The sequence below is a fragment of the Cryptomeria japonica genome, chromosome 11 (assembly GCF_030272615.1).
Source record: "Cryptomeria japonica chromosome 11, Sugi_1.0, whole genome shotgun sequence".
NCBI classification, from domain to species: Eukaryota; Viridiplantae; Streptophyta; class Pinopsida; order Cupressales; family Cupressaceae; genus Cryptomeria; species Cryptomeria japonica.
Genome location: NC_081415.1, coordinates 3,955,287 through 3,969,649, shown reverse-complemented (window position 1 = coordinate 3,969,649; position 14,363 = coordinate 3,955,287). Strand labels below are relative to the sequence as shown.

The window sequence follows — 14,363 nt, the reverse complement described above, 5'->3', positions numbered from 1 at the left end:
AGTACAAAGCCTAAAAGAGGTTGTTGAAGCTAATGCACAAAAGAAGCATCAAAAGGCACTGGATACTGCCTTAGTGAAGAAATTAAATGAGCTTTGGTTAGAACTTCAGAAAGCACATAAAGACATCAGAGATGCAATGGATGAGGGGAAATTAATGCGCAGTAAGATAATCCAACCCCATCTATTCTATGATGACGTGCTTTCTCAAAAAGATAAACTGCAATTTGACTTGCAATCATACATAAGCACCTTCAAGACGCCCTATGATTCCTTCACCACATATGGGCAAACCATTCATCAGTTTCAACTACAGACTGTCAGAATAGAGTTAGAAATCAGCAACCAGACATAAGATTTGCAACAATTTCAACTGGTTCTACTACCAAGACTGCAAATTCTTCAGAAATGCTATCTCAATCTGGATGCCTTAACGGTCACTCAAGAGATGAGTACCCTAGACGCCACGGAGGAATAGGTATCCTAGATGCAAACAGAGAATGAGGCTGCTACCTCATTGCTTGAGTCATGGTTCTTATCCATGAAGACATTTATGCAGGACTTTAAATCAGTTTTTGACAAGTTTCACTCTTTATTGTCATAAACACTTTTTTTTCTAATGGAAATAGGGGTTATTAAGCTGCACTTTGTCATTGTTGGCAAAGGGGGAGCAGTATTCTATATTTAAAATTTTGATGCATGTTATGTATACTTTCATGTTTATCTCTGTAAGGGAGTAGTATGCATTGTATTTTCTATAAATGGGATAGTGTATATGCTTAGGGGGAGTAATTTTGATTATGGCATATTTCTTGTTGTAAAACACTTAGATGTCAAAATTTTCCTAAGTGTTGCCATCAATGCCAAAGGGGGAGATTGTTGGCATTTTTGATGATTATGTTGTGATTTTCATTGATGGACACACACTTGCTTTAAGATCACTTTTTGTATGTATGAGTTATGCTCAACCGGTATTTGTTCCAAACTGGTATCATGTATTATAGTCTTTAGACTATCAGTGTTTTGTAGAAAGTGTTTATCGATCTCAAGCGGTTCGAGGATCTCAAGCGGAGCGAAGGAACTAAAACGACAGTTATCAATTTCCCAGTCTTCACTTTTGCCAACCGGTAATCGGTAAAGTTGTATAAACCAGTAATACTCTATGATGAGTTACCAACTGGTAATCGGTAAAGTCGTATGAACTGATAATACTCTATGATGAGTTACCAACCAGTATTTTTGTGATGAGTTAACATCCACCGACTCTTTGACGGTGATTCTATGTCATGTTACCAAATGTGTCTAGATACAATGAACCTAGGAACTTGCAATGTAATCCTATTGGACCGACATGAAATCAGATTCCTTTTTTAAGGACATCATGTCTAGGGTCTTAGGAGTTGTTAGGGTTTAAGGGGGTTGATGAGGTTTTTTCATGTGTGACCACAGAAGAAGATTAGGTTTGTGTGAAGAAATAGAGTGTGAAGTTTTTTGAAGACTGAAGTAATGCTGGAATGCATTAACAATGAGCTATCAAGGACCTAACCAAGCATATTGTGCTAATATTTAGATCACTCACTTGTTGATTACTCACATCTTCAACAAGTCTGAAACCCTTAACCGGGTAGGCTTGGAAAATCCTTTGTAAATCCTCTAACAAGGTGGTTCACAACTGTGGATCTGAAATCCTCTTGCAAGGTAGTCTTTAATCAGACTTATCTCTTAATAGAGATTGAGATTCCTAACAGGATTTGTTCTAGTGAAGAACATTGTATGACCTTAACTGGTTTGACCTTAATTGGTCTGGTTACTATTCTACAGATAGTTACTTGTGAGATTCATCTCACCGTGGTTTTTTCCATTTGGGTTTCCACGTCAAAATCTCTTGTGTTATGGTGATTGCGCTTCTGTGGGTGAATGCCTTATTTGTTGTTTGGTTTACTTTGGTGTTAACCGGTTTCTTAGTAAAACTGTTATACCGGTTTACTGCTAGACTGTTTAAGTGTTTGAGTTCAGTATTTTTTGGTATACTAATTCACCCCCCCTCTTAGTATTTATCACGATTTACGTCTTTGTATTTGGGTATCAGAACGCGGTTTATAACTCTAGGGACTACGAGTCTACTTCATGAATGAAACCATGAGCTTAATAAACTTGCCATTGGATATCTAATGCATAATACTTGCAAATGGAGGAGCACAAAAATTTTACATGGTGAATTGATGACAACAACCTAGAAGAAGGAGGGTGGTTGATTAAGGAAGAAATATTTCCCTTTGACTATGGAATGAATTCATGCTATTCAAGATGAGAATGTTAAGGTTGAGGAAGATGGTTGTCTACTTCTAAGATGAAACAAGAAAGGAATCAACTCCTAAACCAAGAAAAAAGAAATAGCTAGTTAAGTTGAGTAGGGTAACATAAATCTCACCTACCCCATTCCCCTGGAAAACAAGAATAGTTGGACTACTCTATTCAGGAGATAGAAGAAGACAAAGGATATCTATATGAGTGTCTCCCTATTAAGTCAATTGTATTTAGTTCAAATGAATCATACCCCATTGACTCCATGGGAAGAGATATAAATTTGGGTGATATCATTTATGATCAATCGATAAATAAAATCGCTTTTTGTGAAATCAACATGGTGTCAGGATAGACGGAGAAAAAATATCTCCTAGAGTTAGCATACTTAATGGGCACATACATTGGATAATAATTTATTGAGTAAGAGTTGAGCACTTATATAGTAAAGTTGTAAGTTGAGACTTTATTGATATAAAAATGATAGTTTTTATTAGAACCTAGATGCTTGGGATGCTTGATTTATTAGATTGATAATTATTCTAACTTGTCTCTTGCGAAATATATTATTCTATGTCTATAGTGTACAAGGTAGGTACTATATGGATAGGAATTATGGATGATATGATGAAATCTTCGTAGGACTCTATATTCTAGTTTTGTGTCCTTATCTTCAAACATTAAAATGTTGGTACTATGTTTGATACTCTCTCTTGCACACTCTGGAAAAGATACCCCAGGGTGTTGTAACACCCCTTCATATGTGACTACTCCTAGTCACTCAGTACATTTGATATGTATTCAGTTTGATGCTTTATTTGGTTTATTGATGAAATATTTGATTAATGATTTTTGGATTAGTTTTGACTTCTTGACTTGATTTTCTTTTACTTTTTCTATGAGGATGAGTCGCCAATTTTCTATTTTGTGGCCCTTGGTCACACTTGACTTAATGTTTCATTATGCATATTTAATAATTTACTATTGAGATTGATCAATTTTTCTCTTAACCTTTATTGTGGGTGATCTAATATTTAAAATTGTCGTTCATATTGTATTTCTTCCTTATCATGTTCATAGCGAACCCCTGATAATATCTCCAATAGAGTAAAAAGCGGAGGGTGTACCAAACATAGGGGTTGTGTCAGTTAGGGCAATAATACTATGTATATGTCTAATTTTTCATTTGAGTAAATTCAATGTGTGCCTTGTAAAGGTAAATATATTTATATATACATATTTAGTAGATCGACAAATTCGAATTAGTTCATCAATTATATGTGATCTTACTTCCTAGGTTTTACCTTCGAGATCATGTGACCATGTAAGATGTCTTTCGTTAAAAGTTGGTTTTGGATTCTTGAACATCAAAGAATATATGTTTTTTGGCATAAAGACACATTTGAAATAATTAAGTAAAAGGTTGTGCTAGTAGTTGTATAACATATGTTATGACGTTAAGAATTTTCTGCCATCATAGATCAAGGAAATTTTTATCTACCATGGTTACTATAAGGTCAAACTTGAGATAGCAATAGTTGCGGAATCAATTGGAAGAACAACGTTATCTAAGGGTTAAGCAAGTTTTGGAAGTAGATATTATGGATCATAGATTTGATACATTTGAGATAAGGACTTAAGGCTAATTAAGAACGCCAATAAAAGATATACTCACTTAGAGGTGAAAACTCGAGGAAGTTAGTATTGCCATTATTTAGAATATTTGGAAATATCTAGTTAATCTAGAGATTGTTGGTAAAGAAGTAACGAAGCTAAGAACTTTGGAAAAGGTAGCTGAGTATGTGGCACAACGTTTAGCGAGTGAAAGTTGAGCATGATCATATAATAGGACTTTTGTATCAAACCTAAGTATAGGTGGCTGGAAATCAATATGAAATTTATTCAAGAATTGCTTTTGAGTAAGAACAAGCATGATATCATAGTTGGTTATTGTCAACAGATTGTTAGAGATTGCACATTTCATACTTGGACATTTTTAAATATGAATCATTGAATCTTGTGAAGAAATTTAATCATTCAACTTATCGATTTCATGGAGTTTCAAAAATAGAAATATCAAATAGGAATGTTTGGATGACATTTTCGATTTGGACAATATAGAATACATCCTTGGGAACTAGATTGAATTTTAGCTGGCATGACATCTTTAGATAGATGACCGAACACAAAAGAGTTAATCAGGTAGTGGAAAATTCTTTTGATATATTCCATGGATTAGAAATATGAGTGGGAGAAGTATTTGCCTTTGGATTGAGTTGGCATACAACAAAATATTTTCATGCATTTTTAAGGAATGATACCCATAAAGATGCTTTATGACAGAAATGACAAACATCTGTCAGTTGGGATAGAATAAAGATAGGATCATCATTGGTTCTAATATGCTTAAAGAAATGGATGAGTAGATGAAATTGATCAATAATTTATTGAAAGAGACAGTCGACAGACAAGCTATGATAATAGAAACAATACTTTCTGATATTTGTTACTGAAGATGAATTTCTTTTGAGGGAGAAGCCTCATAAGAGCTCTATTTTATCTAGGAAATCATCAAAGTTGGTACCAAGATATGTGGGACCCTTCGATGTGCTGAAAGTTATGAATCCAGTTACTTATGGATATAGGATCCAAGAATGGTGCTAGTGGAGCACATCCAAATTCTTGATCAATGTAGCATTAAGCTACATAGCAGAGATTTCACTCAGTATTGGGTCTAGTGGGACTGATATTCTGATGATAGTGCTACTTGGGAGGATGATGTGATGATTGAATGTCATATTCCTCTTTTGTTTTCTTAAGAGTAGTATTTGCTTGATGCATGAAATACATAAATAGTCTGATTTTGATTTACATGGATGGTATAGATGGTACTATTTCTATTATATTTGATTTGAGACCACAATGTATGGTTATTGTTTATGATGTTGAGAAAGTATGTGCTTATTGATAGAATAATAAGACATCGAGATGATGTCTCTTTTAATAGGGAAAGGATGTCAGAAACCCCAATTTTTCGTAATTATTTAATTAGGAAAATAATGTTTATTTTTCACAAATGAAATTGAAATGAAATAGAAATGGAATTGTTAATGAAATAACATAGGAGATCGAATGCAATGAAATGATTTATATAAAATTGAATGATCAGTAATAATTTTTATTATAAAATTGTGATCATCATTGCTAATGAGTAATTGAGTGCAAGTAAATGCAGGAACAGGTGAACGTGAATGAAGGTGAGAACATGGTTCAGGTAGAGTTGTCTTAGCTCTTGGATTTCGCTAGCATAGATGAAATATATCACAGACCATATTCAGATTTATAATTTGCATCTTGTAAAGATGGATGATTTAAATGACCTTATTTGAGTATTTGTTTAAATTGCAATGAGTAGTACATTGGTTTAAATGTTTATACATGTGTATTTATTGCATGATTTGAGTGGTGATTGAATTAAATCCAAGTTGCATGAGTGATTGTAAAATATTATGTCTTATTTTAAAGTAAGATTGTTTTGCTAACGAGTTAGATATCAATATCGATCGTAGGTTTACATGTTCTTTATGTGCAAATATGTATAAATGTATGAAATATCATACTTATGAGTTTACTTTTGTAATTTAATAATAGTATAGCATATATATGTATATGTGATATTGATTCAATCATATACATATATATCTATATAGTTATTATATATGTATATCCAATTATCGTGAAATTTAAATACTTCATGAATTTTGTTTATACCTATACATTATCATTTGAGATTATACATATATTATATATGTATATGAGTTTGAATAACAATTCGATCATATATCTATAAATACATACATAATTACTCTCTCTCTCTCTCTCTCTCTCTCTCTCTCTCTATATATATATATATATATATATATATAGAAATAAATAATTTAGAAATAATAATAATAATAATAAATCACTTAATTGAAGGCATAATGGTGGCGGTTAACTTTAATGCAAAGTAAATCATTAATGAGAGTGGTCGATAGTAATATTCACCACTCCCCATATTTATAGGGAGGGGACGATATTGCCACTAACCACTCCTCCTCCCCTTTTAAATATGCATAACAACCATGTTGCAGCCACATAAACCATTGAATAAGGAATGAGAAGTGGGAGTCGATGTTGACTATTCCACGTAGAAAGTTATTAAGAGATAATCTTATTGTATAGTAGAGTCAAAGAATAATAGTAAGTACGCAACTAAAAAAACACATTGAGTTTGAGATAAACTCAAACGATACTGTTAGATATATGCAGTGCATGGTATATTTACAAGTCAAGGTGCAATGAGAACTATTCCATGTGTGGAAGGGAGGGAGTCAGTGTTATTACCAACTACCCACCCAAATCTCCACCTTCACACGCATTCGTACTGCCATTTAATGTGGCATGATTTAATAGTAACATGGTAATAGTCCACATAACTACACCAGTAGTAATGAACTTAACAGCTTTAGGAGTTTGGTGTCACATAGTAGATAACAAATATCATTGCATGGAGAACACATAAGTGTTCAAAACCATTTAGGACTGTGATGTTACAGTTAAAAAATGTGTGGTGTCACTTTACCACTAAGAGAGATAGACTGAAAATCGTAATGAAGGTAGATGAAAACACTATATATAGACCATCGAATTGGAAGAGAAATGAGAGACAGACAAAAAAGGATGAGGGAATGGAATGTAAAAGAGAAAAGCATTAGAGATCTCGGGGTATTGTGACCAGTAGTAAAAGATTGGTGATGATCATCTAATATTTAGCGTGGAATTTCAGAGGTAGGCTCTTAAATGAGCATTAGTTTGTTTTATTATTAGAGAATGGAAGGGAGAGAAGATGGTATTGTGAAAAAGAGAGAAATTTGCAGAATATAGAAAAGATAAGAACTAAGAATAGAGAATGGAAATATAGAGTAGTAAGTAGAGTAGAGAGAGCTCATGAGATAGAATAGCATAGAGGACAAAAGAATTGGAATCAGGATGAATTATAGATAGTTTAAAGTTATTAGTGATCATAACAGACTTGCATCGTATTTCCCGAGGTAGGCTCTAATCTAGCATGTTTTGATGTAGAGATCTAAAAGATAAAATAATGTTCTATTTTGTTCAGGTTTATACAATAAAGAAATTAGAATCATGATATTCGATTTCCTAATTTGAAACCATTTTCGAATTACTTAAAAAAGCATTCATGTAAATAAAGATGAAATAATGAAATATGTTCTTAAGGTTTGTTTATAAACCTAGTGTAACTCATAGAATTAGATCACAAAATCCTCTAGAAACAGAGCAAGGGAATAGAGAGAGATTGTGCTTTATAAACTTTGAATTTGAATCACAAAGAAGATGGAATATTAGGATAATGAATTATTAGATATTGCAACTTATTTTGATTTCATGAAGGAAAATAGTTACACTCCCAAATTTGATCCTTGCATTAGAATTTAAAATTATTTTTGGTTATCTCATTTGAAAAGACATATAGGTATGCACATTAAGAATTCTCATCATTTTAAATGTTGTTATGAAAAATTAGTAAAATCAATTAGTTGAATTCATAAATCATGAAAAGTCACATATTAGTATTAAACTAAATATGTTATTCGAGAAAAGAGGCAAATAAACCAAAACACATGGAAAGACACTGCACTTAGATGATATAAACATGGAAATTCTAAACCATAAGGGATAGAATGCAAGTTGAAGATTATGCTATTTAAATGTTTTCAATAATTGAACAAAAGAATGTGTACTCATTTTTATTCAATTTTTATGTAAAGATACATACATGTGTTACACCTTCGTAATATTTAATTCTTGTCTTTAAATTACTAGAAAGATTGAAGCGAAAGATTGTTTTCTTTTCAGATATATATTTGTTTATCCATGAAAATTGCTTTTTGTCAGATAGGATTGGTTGGAACAAAAGATCGATTCTTTCTATTTCTATTCAACGAAAGATTGTCTTCTTTATCATTGTATTGTTATCTAGCGAGAAATAGGAAGCTAGAATATAAAAATGAAAGATTGACTTCTATACATATTTATTCTAGATTTATATAAACAAAGCTAGATAGTTTTGTGTTTGTGGAAAGTTACCTTCTAGGACAGGTGCCGAATGTGGAATTATAGAGAGAATAGTTTGTTTTTCCAAACTATCTTTTATTGCTATGCATGACATTATAATCGGCGGAGTAACTTATTGACCATTGAAATAGATGGATTTATTTATGCTCTCTACCATATCCTTGATTAATCTTGCTTGTTTCTTGATGGAATTAGAAAATAGAAAATGCATGTATTAATATAGGCACGCATCGGATTCCATCTTGTCTATCGAATTCTTTTGCTAGGCAATTCATGCAGGGTCGGGTATTCTTGATTGACCAAGAATTCTAGGAAAGTGTAAGCTTCAAGGTTGGGCGGAAAAAGCACTTGAATCTTGTTCTTGTCTTCATTCTAAAGATTGCATTGAAGATAGCTTGGGTTGCAGATAAAAGGACACATCTCACCCTTTACTTTGTATTCTGTTGCTATTGAACTTAAGGCAACTTGAAAAGCCTAAGTATTGTATGATTGAGATACTACTTATATCGATTTATTCAATGAAGAATCCTTATCTTTTATAGAAATTTTGTTTTACTTATGATATAAATGGAATGATCAAATGAACCTATGAAAGGAAAAGTGGAATGAGACAGACTTATTAAAGGAATTATGAGTTTATTTAAGAATAAAGGGTATTTCGTTTATTATTGAAGTTTATTGAAGTTATGAGTTTATTTAAGAATAAAGAATTTCATGTGAAAACTCAAAATGCATGCAATATCATCCATGTCATCATGGTCACTAGTTCAATTGACAAACAATTTGCCACCACCAATTATGTTCCTTCACAAGTCTCCTACTAAACCATGATTTGGAGCCCCTTGTGATAGTATAGTCAATATGTTCAACATATAGTATAGTCAATAGCAACATGCTATCGAAGTACCACAATAGGTATATTATAGATTACTTGAAGTACCATTACAAGTCAACTATAGGTGATCCAAAGTATTTCTATAGGTTGACTCTACGTGACCCAATGTATCTCTATAGACTAGATAAAAGTGACCTATATAAACTCTAAATATTAGATATAGGTAAACCACTCCTTAACCACCCATCACTCTAACTCTCTACTACAAAACATACCAATGCACTATGATGTACAAAAAAACAAAAAAGTAGAATTTGAAACTCCACAACATCCAAATAGTTTGCCAAAAAAGCTTCCTACACAACCCACCATCAATACTTTGGAGAGCTAAGCTCGTGTTTTACAAGCAACATGTATTCTGTAGACCACAATACCCTCAATCTCAACTACTCACATTTAAAATCAAACAAATCATTCATCAATAGAGTAGGAATTAGATTTAGAATTTTTGTAGTACATGATTCAATTATTTTAATAGGGAAACATCAATGTGATCTTTACCATGCAAATCCTTTGTGAATCATATCATTGCACCCATATCTTACATTTCTTGCATTGATGACTAAATTGACTATATAAAAGGCCTTTTGTGCATTTGGTTTCCTTTTAGCCTAATGACAAATTTTAGGATTAAACTTACCTTGGATATAGCTACAAAAATTACACCTTGCAATATATTTTAAGCATTTCAATCTTACATAGGATACCTCTAGGAACACCCTCCAAAACGTAGCTAAGTCTAAAGTGTAGGAGAGCTTATCCACTCTCATTCATTAGCTCTAAAAATACTAAGATTTATTGATGAACTCTTGTTTTACCCTTATGAATGACACTCCTTGACCTTGATGGTAAAAATATGTTATAAAATTGTGGACCTATACTTTTAGGTCCAAACACTGCAATACAACTTTTATCCCCGGCCGGAGTGAATCGAACCTTGGACATACATGGGACGAACCCAAAGCCTTAGCCCGACTATTCCAGTGGTTTGAGCTATCAGATTTCCCCATTAATATGGTTATATATTAAAGAATCTTGATAGATTAATAACAAATGCATCTAAGAAAACAAATGTCCTTAACTAATATTTTTGAAAAATCCACTTTAAAGTCCGTCTCTCCCTTTAAGAAGAAGTGATGACTTTCTCAATTTCTAGATTAGAACCAATATACAACTCAGAAATTTTATTCATAAAGTAGGACACCAATATAAATATTGACATGGACATGGAAAAAACATACAAATTATACAACAAAATAGTGGGCCCATTGAAAAAAAAAATCTACATAATCGAATTAAGAATTAACTACCAAATTAGATGATCAATAGATTAAGGTTTAGAATTAAGGTTTAGAATTAGTATGAGAATTCTTAAGCACAACTACCTATGCCTCCACCACAGGATTCACGAGGAATGGCAGGTCAGAAAAGTGAAACCCATTACCTCATGTAGAAATTGGGAAAATTCAAACTCTTAAAATGTTAATCACATGGCAGCCATTCAAATGATAAGACACAAAGTGGTCCACAAGATTTGAAAGTAATTCCCTTACTCCCATAGGCATTCACATTGTAGTTTACTCTCCTCAAACTTTCTCCCATCAATTTTTGTCATTTCTCCGAGTAGCGTTATAATACAGAATTTGCGTGGAATGGCAGGCCAGAAAACAGGCATTCACATTGTAGTTTGAAGTGCATTTAGCTATTCTATTTCTTCTCTGTTTTCTCAGTTCCAAGAAAAGACTTGAAGATGGCATCTATACTTGCAGAAGCTGTTGTTGGGAAAGTTTGTGAGATGGTCATTCAACAAGTAGCTAATGAGGTCAAGATAGTGTTCAACTTCAGGGAAGACATTGAATGGTTGATGAGCAAAATAAAGCAAGTAAATTACTTTCTAAATGAAGCTGGTGAGAAGAGCAGTAAACAAAAGGAGTCTATGAAAGAATGGCTTCAGAGCGTTCGAGACATTGCCTGGGAGGCAGAGGACATACTTCAAATATGTGCTGTAGATTCTATGTATGCTGCTAATCCTCAGTTTTGTAGTTTGAGCTGTAATCAACTGATTACTCGCTATCAAATGGGCAGACGAATTCGAAAGATCAAAGCCCGGTTCAGCTCCGTTACTGCAGATATCCAATTGATTACTGCGGTGTCTCACAGAGAAGAAGCAGAATCATCCCAGAGACGACAGTTTAAGAGACTAAGTCTCCTGCCTAGCGATTCCAAACCAGTGGGGATACAGTCCAAGATTGACAGCTTAGTGAATTTGCTAGAAAACCCCCAATTTCCAATCGTTGTAGTTTGAGCTGTAATCAATTGATTACTCGCTATCGAATGGGCAGACGAATTCGAAAGTTCAAAGCCCGGTTGAGCTCCGTTACTGCAGATATCTTATTGATTACTGCGGTTTCTCACAGAGAAGAAGCAAAATCATCCCAGAGACGACAATATAAGAGACTAAGTCTCCTGCCCAGCGATTCCAAACCAGTGAGGACCAAGATTAAAAACATGTTTAATTTGCTAGGAAACCCCCAATTTCCAATTATTGCTGATCCAGGAGGATATGCTCCGTAATAGTGCAACAAAAAACTGTGTTTGTTGTGGGAGGTAAACCGGTGACCCCCCATGTACAAGCTTTACTCTCCACCATTCTACCGCGAGATCTCCGCAAACTCATTTTGGAGGCAGGTGGTTTTAACAAATAACAGAAGCCGCTAAGAGGAGATCTGTGTATCGAAACCCAAACCTCCTAGCTCCCGCAGAGGGCTCTAAACCATTAAGCCACGCAATATGTTCGTTATAAAAGTACGAAATCTTTTATTTAGAATCTCTCTGAGATAAGGTCGAGATTGGAGAGCTCGGGTCAAGCCGGAGCCCCTCCAAAATAAAACATAAAATCAAAATATAAACCCAAAAAGATTATCAGGGTATATTTTAAACGGGCTACAATTATTTTTAAAAGGTTTTAATGTTGTTTAAAGGGGATTTTGAAGATTTATTGCTGTAAATGGGAGATAGGGTAGATTTTCAAAAATCATATGGCTTTAAGCCAAATTTGGCAAAAATTGTGTATAAATGGGGGTAGCTTAGGAGTTTGAGTTAGTAGTGATTTGTGCGAGAAGTTTTTTATGGAATTTGAATGTTCATCTCTATGCAAGTTGGAAGGCTAATGTTTTGCTATTGCATTTGAAGGAGAAGGACTTTGTACTCTTTGTAATCAAGAGACTTGTAACTTGTCCAAGTTGAAGACCTTGTAACTATTATTGGAGCATAATCAAGGATCGGTCACTCTGTTGGAGAGGGGCCTGGAGACGTAGCGATATTGGTGAACTCCGTTATCAACTCCTGTTCTTGTCTTCTCTCTTCTTTCTCTCTTTGTGAATTCATCGCTTTATTATTGCTATGATCATTTAAGCATTTCAATTACTTTTTTAAGACCTTGAATTTAATTGTTGTAATAGTTAATCATACACGTGCAACAATCATAGATCCTATCATCAGATCAAGTGGTATCAGAGCTTGTTGTGACTAGTGTTTGCACAGGTGAATGATAACGAGAGCCAAGAGCCAACAAGGTGAAGGCACACTCATAGAATACAACCCAAAGATCGGGAAAAGAAGGATTTTCCCACGTTCAGAGATGGCAACTGAAGAAGGCCGAACCAAGTTCGATGGGGAAGCCTTACAAAAGGCATTTCTTGATATGAAGTCAATGGTTGAAGTTATTTTCCAAGAAAGACAAAAACGACAGAAATGAGAGAAAGGAGGTGCATCAAAATCAGAGGATAAAGGGAAAAGATCAGTTGGTGGTGATTCCCCACCAAAAACTCCTCCTTTTCCTCATTCTTTTCCTTCTCCTCCTTCTTCTCCATCTTCTCCTGTTAATCATTTTAAGGGCACACATAAGCCTATAATCAAACTTGATGTAAAATTTGAATTGCCTAAATATAGTGGGGAACTAAGTGCTGAAAAACTTGATGATTGGGTACAACAAGTAGAGGTTTACTGTAGGATACAAGGCCTGCTAGAAGATGCCTCTAGGATATAGTTGGCTACTCTCCATTTAGGAGGTACTACTCTCACTTGGTGGGAGAGTAGGACACAAGAGGAGATTGCTCATCATGGTAGAGTTAGGATGTCCTGGATGGAGTTTGTTGCCGCTCTTAAAGAGCAATTCTATCCTTTAGGACACATGCAACAACTAACTATGAGTTGGAAAACCTTTAGGCAAGCAAAAGGCCAATCAGTGCAGGAGTATACCCACAAGTTTAGAAAATGGGCAATAGCATTGAATGTACCTTTGTATACCCAAGATACCCTACTTAAATATATAGGTGGTTTACATTCCTACCTCCGACACACTATCCTCATGTTGAATCCTAGTAATCTGGATCAGGTATGTGTCTAAGCTACTCATATTGAGTCTAGGGGTAAGAACAATTTTAGTGAAAACTTTGCTAAGAAATCATCCAATAAACCGCCAGAGGGAAAATCAAAGGATAAAGGTAAAGGGCAGAAGACGGCTACAGTAAAGAAAGAGGATGTTAAGCCTACGTGCTCTCATTGTAAGAGAGAAGGGCATGTAGATGCTAAGTGCTAGAAGTTACATCTGGAACTAAGACCGAAGCGATACGAAGGTAATAAAGGTCCAAAGAAGACTACTGCGGTGACCCAACAAGATCTTGGATCTGATTCTAGAGATGAAATTCAAATAGTTGCTACCGGGATCCAAGGTACAATGAGAGGTAAAAGCTCTCATCAGATGCAATTGTTTCTAATGCAAGTACAAGTAAAGCAAATTATCTTCCTAATGTGGATAAACAAAGGAATGAACTTTTTCACATTCGTGTGGTAACTAAACACACTAAGATTGATACTCTATTCGATACTGGTTCACAATTCAACTTAATTTCTGAAGAGGTTGTGAAGAAATTGAATCTAACTACTACTCCTCATCCTAAGCCCTATCCACTTGGATGGGTATGTAAAGATTCACAATTGCAGGTGACAAAATAGTGTAAACTACGTT

General features: G+C 34.2%; 1 protein-coding gene across 1 annotated transcript; it reads left to right on the top strand.

The window, feature by feature from the left end:
- Positions 1–10,748: 10,748 nt before the first annotated feature.
- LOC131042581 (disease resistance protein PIK6-NP-like) lies at positions 10,749–11,639 on the top strand. The gene is made up of 2 exons (XM_057975894.2): positions 10,749–10,755; positions 11,065–11,639. Exons 1-2 carry the CDS (start codon positions 10,749–10,751, stop codon positions 11,637–11,639), a joined length of 582 nt encoding a protein of 193 aa, XP_057831877.1.
- The last annotated feature ends 2,724 nt before the right edge of the window (positions 11,640–14,363 follow it).